The sequence below is a fragment of the Juglans microcarpa x Juglans regia genome, chromosome 2S, assembly GCF_004785595.1.
Source record: "Juglans microcarpa x Juglans regia isolate MS1-56 chromosome 2S, Jm3101_v1.0, whole genome shotgun sequence".
NCBI lineage: Eukaryota > Viridiplantae > Streptophyta > Magnoliopsida > Fagales > Juglandaceae > Juglans > Juglans microcarpa x Juglans regia.
The window spans coordinates 15,418,800-15,429,823 of NC_054597.1; the positions used below are offsets into that span (position 1 = coordinate 15,418,800).

General features: G+C 40.5%; 1 protein-coding gene across 1 annotated transcript; it reads right to left on the bottom strand.

The window, feature by feature from the left end:
• Window positions 1-4,909: 4,909 nt before the first annotated feature.
• Window positions 4,910-5,866, bottom strand: LOC121253410. Its single transcript, XM_041153425.1, has 2 exons — window positions 5,744-5,866; window positions 4,910-5,605 (listed from the first exon to the last, which is right to left on the bottom strand). Exons 1-2 carry the CDS (start codon window positions 5,864-5,866, stop codon window positions 4,910-4,912), a joined length of 819 nt encoding a protein of 272 aa, XP_041009359.1.
• Between the last annotated feature and the right edge of the window lie 5,158 nt (window positions 5,867-11,024).

The window sequence follows — 11,024 nt, forward strand, 5'->3', positions numbered from 1 at the left end:
TAGGAGCTCCACCGAGATAATGCCCCATCTCGACTTGGAGTCATGATACACACACCCACGTAAAACTCATTTATTACAACATAAGTACACATACCGATTGGATATAAAATAATCCATTTAACCTATAAACCTAGCAACATTTCATGATCAATTTACATGCTAAGTTACAGTTGATGGTAAGAAGTTCAGCAAACAATTACATGTTATAAAATAGTTCAATGATAAAAATCCAGCAAACAATTAGATGTTATAAATGGTCCATATGTAAGAAATTCCATCAGGTAATCACACGTTGAAAAACAGTGTGAATGAGGGAAAATCCTAGCAAGCATTAATAGGGTGAAGATCAATACAAATATCAAAAATCCCAACAACCGTTTACGGGCTAAATAACAGTGCGAATGAGGAAAATTCCCAGCAAGAATTAATAGGTTAAAGATCATTGTAAATTTCGAAAATCCTAACAACCATTTACAACCTGAAAAAAGTGCGAATGAGGGAAAATCCCATAAAGCGTAACTCGGCAACAATAGGAAATGAAACATGAGATTCACAACAGCATTTTGCATCCAACAACAACCATACCATCACAAACCCAATCAACACAAGGTCATGTAGCAACAACTTAACTTCACACTTCCATAACATCATCCTGTGGATTACAACCGTCAACAAACATTTCCTCAATTAGTTACAACTCCCAACCAACAACCATCCCCTTGCAAAATTAAAACCCATGCTTCAATGGCTCAACCAAGAACCCAAACCAAATACCAACCGTAACAACTACACAATTCATGCAACAAAGGTGTAAGGCAATACCAGAGACCAAACACAACCAATTCCTCAATCCAAGCAACAAGAGAAATCAAATCAACATTAAGCAACAATTCATCAAATCCGATTTTCAACAAACTAGAGACTAACAACAAAAATCTCACAACCCACGTAATAGAGACCCAAGAATGAAAATATGAACAATAAACTAGCACAATCATCTATTTTCAACATCTCAAAGGCTTGTACAATAGTGATTAACAACACACAAAAATTTTAAATCCTAACAACAACATTTTTGGAGTTTGATACCGAGCATCACTTACCACCTTGCAGTGGTTGATTGGGTTCAAGAGTGAGCTGCTGCTATCTAGAGATGTTCGAGGTGGTCTTGCCGGTGCGAGTCACACATTGACTTCGATGGCCTTTGTCGTTCTTGGTCTGAAACCAAGGAAAGGCATCTGCAAGATGGAGAACTAGGGATTTAAAGAGAGAGAGAGAGAGAGAGAGCAGGATAAAGAGAGACAAAAGAGAGGGATGGGCAAGGTACTCAGACCACGAGCGGGAGCAGGCGTCCGTAGGTAACTCACGGGTGCACAATACAAAAGAGAGAAATGAGGGGTTGCCACAGAGAGAGAGAGAGAGGAGGGAAGCATACATAGCAAGAGAGAGACAAAGAGAATGAGAGAAAGACTGGGAGAATGAGACAAAGAGAAATGAGAGGAAGACTAAGAAACTGAGAGGGAGCCTTTGGGGTTTTGCACACAAGAGGGAAAATGGAGAGAGAGGAGTCGGGGCAAGGAAAAAGAAAGCGAACTCAAACGCTAGGATTGTACCAAGGTTTGAATTCGCCTCAAATGTCAAACTCAAAAGTCAAAGAAAGCCATTCCCTTCAGCTTTTCTCACACTTTTCAAAAGTCAAACTCACCTCAAATGTCATTCACTCACCAACCAAGTCAGCCCTATACCCCATGGCTCATCCATTTAAATCCCCACACTTGCACATTTGTCATCTTCTTCCAAGAGAAAACTGAGAGAGAGGTTGAGAGAAAATTTTGGCAGCTTGTGTCTCTTTCATTCTAAGATTTTGTAAGTTTTCCCTATGGCTCAAATATCTTCCATTTTGTTTAGTATTGAGTCTAGATTACTTGGGTTAGCATTGGTTAAGTTTTCTTGGAGTTTTGTGGGATGACAACTGATATTGATGATGGAGAGGTTCGGTTTTAATGTTAGTCATGAACTTTGGAAGTTTTGTAAAATTGTTTTGAGAAGTTGTGTGGATCTTGATTTGATGAAGTGTATACATGATTATACTCAAGATTATACTAAATCTAAAATGATTTTTGCATGACCTTTAGGTGGCAGAAAGCAATTGGTGCAAAGTGAGTTATGTTTGGTTTAGGTTGTGATTTTAGCTTCAGGATTCTGATTATATGGCCATGATTTTTATGAATTCCTTTTTAAACCTTAGATATAAGGATTAAGAATGAGTTTTTGAAACTTTATAACTTAGGTCTTTGTTGGATTTTTGAAGAACATGCAAGAGTCTGAGTTTAAGCATAAACTAGAGGCTCTCGGGTTCAATGTTGATTTTAATTAAATATTTTCCATGATATGCTAGATTTGATGCTTAGATTTAGTTAGAACTTGAATGTGAGGTATATGGTTGTATTCTTTCAAGAGTTGTTGCCTAAAAATCAAGGATCAAATTTCTTTCGGATCATTATAGCTGTAACTCATCTTGGAAATGCTCCGCACGCATTTCTTCCCTGGCTATAAGATGTTGGCCAAAACATTCCATGTCCTTGAATTTTGTGGCATATTGTTCGACCATCAAGTCAACTTGAACTAAATTGGCAAAATCTCTCGACTTCCACTGCCTAAGCCAAGCACTAGTTCTATAATTTGTTTTTTAGGTTAATATGTATAGGAAGCCCATTTGAAATTTAACGAGTAATTTTGAATAGGCCACGGGCCACAAATATTTATTTTGTGGAATAGGAATTTTCATTGTGATTGAAAATTAGGTAAAAATCATTTAATATTTTATGGACCAAGTGGAATCTATTTATTTAGTAATCAGCACGAAAAATTTATGGGACAAGTTGGGTTATTTTAGATGTTGAGTTGAGGTCCATTTGTATTTATTAAATACTCGACCCATGAAAATACGGACGAAACAAAGAGAGTATTTGGGCTACCCTAGCCGACCCAAACCCAATTGTCAAGTCCATTCACTACCCAAGATGTGGGCCAGAACCAAAATCCAAGCCCATGAGAACTAGGTCTAGACTCCATGCATGTCTCCCATGCCATGCACGTCTCCTTCCCACTAGGGTTCATGGCAATTCTATATTGTACACGTTACACACTTCACCCATAAACCCTCATGCACATCTTGATCATCTTCAACCTCTAAACTAGAGTTGCCGATGCACCACTGTAGGGTTGCCCCATTGTCAAGCTCCTCCACATGAGCCACCCAGTTTCTCCATGCAGCAACCCCACATGACAAGCCCAGCACCCTTACGGCCTCCAATCAGCTACTGTGGTAAGGAAACAACTTTGTATGCCCACAACTACAAATTGCGGTTGCATGCCGTCAACCCACCCACAATCACAGTTGCCTAGCCACCTTGAACCTACCACTCAGAGCCACTGCCTTGCACAACCACCTGCACCAAGAACCCGATCCTCCATTGCTGCCAAGTACGTTCAGCCATGGTGAAGCCAACCCTTATCCTCAACCTAGGCCGACCAATTCCCCCACAACTCAGTCATAGTCCTCCTCCATGCCAACAAACCCAGTTCCTCTACGCATCAACCAAATGGGGCCCTATTATTGGCTCCTCAAAATAGAGTAAGTAAGCGGCTTTCTCCATGCCATTGGTTTTGGCCACCAGCAACTGTTCACCCACACTCGATCACGAACCATCCTCCACCACCACCACGACTAGACAATGCGAATCCCTCCAAGCACTGTGAAAATATCACCCTCTCTACGCAAGTGACCTCTCTCTCTCTCTCTCTCTCTCTCTCTCTCTTCCCCTCCCTCTCAAGTAAATTAGTTTGTTCCCTCATTACAGGTTGGTATGTATATTGGAAATGGGCCATGGCCTTGCAGATAGGTTTTATGAGTTATGAAATTTTAGATGGGTTGAGGTTTTACATCGATGCATTATGGGTTTAATGGAGGTTATCCATTTTTGAGAATTCGCGCCCACAAAAGGTTAGATTAATTTTGGGATTTAGGAAAACATAGATTTTTAATATCTTAGGTTTTAATCGTGCAATTGTTTGGAGAAACTATGCGAAAATCAAAGTATTTGGTTGGTAATGATATTTTGGGTTTGAGGATTTTAGACTTTAGGAGAAAGAAATTTTTTTTAATTCTTGAGTATTAATTATGAGGTACGTGTATGATTGGAAATATACGCAAGTTACATGAATATTTTATAGGTGACCACTGATATTCCCCTCGGCACTATTATAAGAAAATTCAGAGAAGTTAAAAAGTACAGGTAAGCAGGGTTCTTATACTAGACTTTCCATAAAATGAATGGATTGATGTTGATTTTATGAAAACTATGCATTTTTTGCTATGAAAAGAAAACTTAAAAACAACCTCGATCATTTTATTTGCATTTCTCATAAAATCCGTATAAGAAAAAAATATTTTCTCTCCTGACTGGTGTAGATATGAGCTATTTTTGTCATTTTATTTCTGAACTGTGCAAAAGGAGTGAATATGAAAATTTGTTCATGATTATATGAAGATGAATTGAATTTGTTCTATTTTGAATCTATTCTATACTATGTTATGATATGATGTGACTTCTGAAAACCTATGGCATGACATTTTGTTTTTGTTCTGTTCTGACCTTACCACGGGTGTAAAACTGTGGACTCTATTTGGGTTGGTACCAACTTTTATGTTTCTCACTTTGGAAGCAAAATGGTTTTCTGCATGGTCTTTCCTGTGTGCACTCGGGGCTCCGAGAATAGTTCCTAGAATAAGAAGGGAAATATTTCACATTTTATTTTTGCTCAGTTGGCCGTCGGGGTTTGTACAACCCTACCATGGGATTTTTTTTCCGATGGAAAGAAGCCTTTCATTCAAAGGATATTAGCATTACAATTGTCTCTTTGCCCATAGGGCTGGAGCAATTACATCAGGGAAAGAACCCCACCATAGGCTAATATCACTAACATGCCATGCAAACTTATGTTCTACCTCATTATAAGTTCTCATAGCAAATCTAACTTCACACACTTGGAAGCAATTCATAAGCTCCTTAGTATCCTTGATCACATTACCTACCAAAGTCATCGAGGGTTCTGGCTTTTGCAATTCCTGTACTAAGGTTAAGGCATCACTTTCTATAATAAGGTGTTTGATACCCAAATGAGCTGTCAGCTGTAAACCCCTAAAAATTGCAAGCCTTTCAATACTTGTTGCATCCCTGATTGCTGGTTCCTTTTTGCTGGCTGCCATAAGAACCTCTCCCTTACAATCTCTTAAAACAACCCCAATTCCAGCACTATGTTGATTCTGAAAGATAGCCCCATCTACATTTAATTTGAAGACTCCTAGAGGGGGAAACCCCCATCTGCAATGGTGTCTCACATTCTTTAGTGGTTGGCCATGGGTTGCCTTATAGACATGCTGGACAGCCAGGGCATGAGCTATTGTTTGATCAATGTGGATACACTTTTCTTCAAAGGTTGCTAAGTTGCGCCTATGCCAATAGCTCCATGAGATCAAAAAGAATACCTCCAGCTGGTCTTTCTGCTGTAAGCCACTTATGTAACCAACAAGGTCACCATACTATTTTGGCAGGTCAGATGAGAAGATAATAGGCAAGTGTGTTTCCCAAGCTTCTCTTACTAAGGGGTAGAAGCATAGTGCATGAGCTGCATCTTTTGTCTCCATGTTGCAGAAACTGCAGGTTTCAACACTCAATACCTTTCTTTGCACCAAATTGTGCTTGGTTGGCAGGCTTTCTTTGCAGGCTTTCCATGCAAATATCTTGATCTTAGTTGGGAGTTTTAGATTCCATAGGTCCTTCCAAAGCTTTTGTAGCCCCATATTTCTCGAGCCCTCACCTTCCATCCTGTTCTGTTTAGCCTCTTTGAATACCCAATAGGCACTATTGACAGTAAACTTTCCATGTGGCTCAGGGTCCCAAATGATCCTGTCTTCAGACGTGCTGCTTCTTAGGATTATTTTTATTACTTCTTTTGCTGCTTGGGCAGGTAGCAAGGTCCTTATCTTCTCCACATCCCACCATTTGGACTATGGGTCAATTAGGCTATCAACTGTTTCTTCCTGGTCATATGCTGCTGCAGCTGCATCATTTCTACCCAAAGGTGGATGCCTTGGTATCCAATTATCCCCCTATACTCTGATCTTCTGCCCTGACCCCACTCTCCACTTACAGCCCAACACCAAGTATTTCTTGGCTCCCATATCCCCTTCCATGAAAAGCTAGGATTAAAGCCTAGCTTCGACTCTAGAAAGGACTCTTTTGGAAAGTACTTTGCTTTGAAAACCCTGTGGATCAATGTATTTGGTTCTTGCATGATTCTCCAGCCTTGTTTTGCTAGAAGAGCATCATTAAAAGTTCTGAGATCTTTGAACTCCATCCCTTTAGCCTGTTTGTGTGCACAAAGCTTGGCCCAACTAACCTAATGGATTTTATGTTCCTCCTGCTTCTGTCCCCACCAAAACCGTGCCATCATTTGCTCCAGCTCATGGCATAGACTTCCTGGGAGTTTAAAGCAACTCATGGCATAGGTTGGGATAGAGAGGGCCACTGCTTTTATAAGTATTTCCTTGCCCCCTTAAGATAGCATTTTCTCTTTCCAGTTCTGTAGTTTGGTCCATACTTTATGTTTGATGTCCGAGAAGGATCTTGTTTTAGGTCTACCCACAAGTGGAGGTAGTCCCAGGTACTTATCATATTGCTAGACGTGTTGTAGCCCCCATGAATCCATCAAGTCTTTCTGCTAGGCAGAGTCTAAATTCTTGCTGAATATCATTGATGTTTTGTCCTTGTTGATTTTCTGCCTTGAAGCCTATTCATATTGTCCAAGTAGTTGTTGAATATGACTGTTTTCTACCCTATTAGCTTTACGAAATAGGATGTTGTCATCTGCAAACAGCAAGTGTGAAATCCTTGGTGCCCTGCGACAGATTTTGATGCCTACTAACTTTCTTGACTCTTCTGCTTATTTCAGTAAACTAATTAGGCCTTCAGTACCTAGGAGGAATAGGTAAGGAGACAAGGGGTCTCCTTGCCTCATACCTCGAGAGGGATGGATAGGGCCCTTTGGTTTGCCATTGATGAGAATTGAGAATGAGACAGTCTTTACACACATCATAATCAGCTGATTCCATCGAGGGTGGAACCCCATTCTGGTCATCACAGCCTCTATGTAGTCCCATTCAAGCCTATCATAGGCCTTGCAAATGTCTAATTTAATGGACATATATCCTTCCTTCCCTTGCCTTCTGTTTCTCAAGAAATGAATCATCTCATATGCCACCATTACATTGTCACTATTTAATCTTCCTGGGACAAAGGCACTCTGGGAGTTTGATATGACTTCATTCAGAATTAGTTTGAGCCTATTAGCCAAGACCTTCGAGATTAATTTGTAGACCACATTACAAAGGCTGATTAGCCTAAATTCAGTAATCTTTTCAGGCCTTTTTTTTCTTTGGGATCAAAGTGATAAAGGTATGATTGATGGTTGGTGGGAGGGTGCCACTTTGTAGAGCCTGCATCACAACATCAGTTGTAGCAGTCCCAACTAAATGCCAATATTTTTGGTAAAACATTGGGGAAAGGCCATCAAGCCCAGTGCTTTGGTTAGGTGCATCTTGTCTAAAGCAGCCTTGACTTCTTCTCTCTTGAATTCTCTCAATAAGTCCTAGTTTATGTCCTCAGTTATTCTATCGTCCATATCATTTAGGAAGTCCATATTGACATTCTGACTGGTGGCTTTAAACAGGTTCTAAAAGTAATCCATGATCACCTTATCTCGTCCTTCATCAACTTGCCATTCTCCTGCCTCATCCTTCAGTCCTTTAATCCACTTTTTTTACCTTATTTGAGATGCCTTCTAGTGGAAATACTTGGTGTTCTGGTCTCCCCCTTGTAGCCATAGTGATTTAGCTCTCTGGTGCCACAAAATCTCTTCCCTTTCCAGCCAGACTTGTAACTGGTTTTGTGCCTCTTGGTGGAGTTCCATCTGAGTATGATAGGGGTCCCATTCCTGTACCTACTGCAGATGGTCTCTAGCCTGTTGAATTTGCTTCTGCACATTGCCAAACTTGGCCTTGTTCCATTGTGCTAATCTCTAGGAGCATGCCCCAATCCTTGTCTTGATGTTGTTCATAGGGATGTCATCTATCCTCCCATTCTGTGAGTCTTCCACAATTCGTTCATAGTCCTCTTTCTCAACCCACATAGCTTCAAACTAAAATAGCTTGCTCCTTGTGGGTCTCTTTTCTTTCCTTGAATATAGAAGAATTGGGAGGTGGTCAGAGGAGGTTGCCATGCCATGTACCAATCAAAAATCTGGGAACTAGTCAAGCCATCTTTGATTAGCCAAGTATCTATCAATTCTTTCACTGACGTATGTTGGGCTTCCCTTCCATTGCACCAAGTGAATTAGGGTCCCTTAAAGCACAGATCAACTAAGGAACAATCTTCTAAAAGCTGTCTGAAGGCTCTCATTTGTCTTTCAGGTCTGTCCTTGCCACCTCTCTTTTCCTGCCAACATAACACCTCATTAAAATCACCACCTACTAACCATGGAACAAATTCTACGCCCCTTAAGGATTTAATTGTATTCCAAGTCTCCTGTCTTAGTTCTGTTTCAGGGTGACCATATACACTAGTAAATTGTCACTGTCTCTTATTTTCTTCATTATAAGTCATAGCATCGATATGGTTTTTAGAATAACTTTGTAAGCTTAAATTTGTCTCCTTTTGCCACATGAGTGCTAATCCCCCACTTCTCACTTCACTACTCATAGCAAAGTAGCATTCATAGCCCAACTTTCTATTCACATACTCCATTTTAGTCACCTGTAACTTAGTTTCCTATAAAAATAGGATCATAGGAACTTCCTTCCTGACCAGGTCACGAAGTGCTCGAACTGCCCTTGGGTTCCCAAGCCCGCGTCAGTTCCAACTAATGCAAATCATTTTGTTGGCCCCTTCAATCATATTCTCATCAACTAGCATCAAACTAGTTTTCATCTTCTTTCTTATCGACATGTTATGCACTCCCTTCCTCTTCATGTTATTAGCAGCCAGTTTATCAAGGTCATCTGGAGCCTGCCTTTCCTCATGCAGGTTAGCAAGTTTATCATGTTCTATATGTGCCTTCTCTTCCATGTTCTCCCCTGAATTGTCCCATTGCCCTTCATTTTGACATTCATTTCTATCTCATTTAGGACGCTTAAGGCTTTGTTGGGCATGTCTTGAGGCCTACAACTTTGGGTTGGGATCCTGTTCATTGTTTTAGGCACGTGATTTTCTTTTTGCCCCGTATTGGTGCTTTGCTTTCTATCGCCATTTTTTCCCTCCCCTTGAGTGTCAGTACCCTCCCGCGTATGGCCTCCTACTATATTCACATGCTTCATATTAGTTGTCCCCTTTTTCTTGGAAGAGGCCTCAGAGCAAGGTATGAAGAGCTTACCTGGTGGTTGACTTGGAGAGCCTAGTCTTGTCAAAGGTGGCAGACCCCCATGTGGGCAATCTTGACTTTTGGAAGAGTATTAAGTGTCCCCGACCATGTCAGGGCTAGATGACATCTTCTCTTGTGGTAGGTGGGCTTGATCCACGTCATCATCTCCTTCCCTGTGCTCATACCCTTGGCCTGGTACAGCTCCATTCCCACCTTGCCCTCACTACTTCTCTTTGACATAGTTCTTCTGATATGAAGCATGTAGCCATGCTCCATACTAAGGCTCCTCCTTACCATGCATGGAACTCAGTTGCATGGGCATCTCTCACCCTGTTGGTCCATGTTTGATAATGCCACATCTGAAGCAAAACGATGGTAGTTGTTCATAACGAAATGGTATCCATACTCGATTACCATTAAAAGAACTCATAGCTCCTCTCATTAGAGGCTTTGTAATGTTTATGGAGATTTTACTCGTAAATAAGGCCCCCATCCGATCCCTTCATTATCAACATCAATCTCCAGTACTTTACCTGCCAGCTCCCCTATATTTTTCCCCACATTCTTGGTCATGCCCCCAAGGGGTATGTTATGGAGTTGAACCCAAATTGGTTCCTTGTCAAACCCCATTTCCGTGGGAGCAACCAATCCATTATAGTCCTTTAAACAAATCAGGTTGTGGTCAAACATCCATGGTCTACCTTGCTTGACCTTTGCCATATCACTGCTGACTACTTTGTCTGCCACAATGAGTCCCAACAGACAAAGGTTGCCTCATCGAAATGCTATCTCCTCTGTAGACAGATCAAACTGAACCTCCGCTTGTTCAGCCTCAGTCAGTTTGAGTTTCTCCCATTTCTCTAAGATACTATCAGCCATCTCCTCTGTCTTCTACGTGTAACTAAGTTATGGCTTGGATGACCACCTGATCTTTCCACTTTAGCTCTCTTTTTGGGCCACACTGACAGTATATCTCTATAATGCTCGAACTCCTTTTGCTCCAAGTACCATACTAGGCTCCCTCAATTCGAAAATCAGAAGACTATCCTTGCCCAATGCAAGAACTCCCTTTCGCCTCTATCGTCTCAAAGAGAGCAAGAGAGAGAAGGACTGAAGGAAAAGAGATGTATTGATAGCACTCCCTACTACGGGGGTTAAACATGGAATTTTATTATGATATGATGCTCAATTATGCTATGCCAAAGGACTTTTGAATATGAATATTTTGAATTGTCGCTCTGATATTTTGATAACATGTTTTGGTTCTATATTATAAAGCTAAAAATGTTTTGTTCAGCATTCTAAACTCTGTAAATGCTCATGTTTACATACTAGTATATGTTCTCTGCTTACTGAGTTGTTGATAACTCATCTCTTATCTCCACAATATTTTTTAGATAATTTTGATGGTTCAGCTGGAAATCAAGAGTAGGATGCATGAGCAAAATTAGATGATCGTAGAGGAATAAATTACAAAGCGTACAAGTAATTATTGGAGAGTCATATTCAGTTGATTTATTATTTTATGTTCGTTTGAGTATTTT

Excerpts from the sequence above, each read along its gene's own strand:
- LOC121253410 (XM_041153425.1), bottom strand. The coding sequence starts at position 5,866 with ATGGGGCTACAAAAGCTTTGGAAGGACCTATGGAATCTAAAACTCCCA. Across the intron at positions 5,606-5,743 it reads ACAATTTGGTGCAAAGAAAG|TATGGTGACCTTGTTGGTTA; the intron begins GTATTGAGTGTT and ends CTGCCAAAATAG.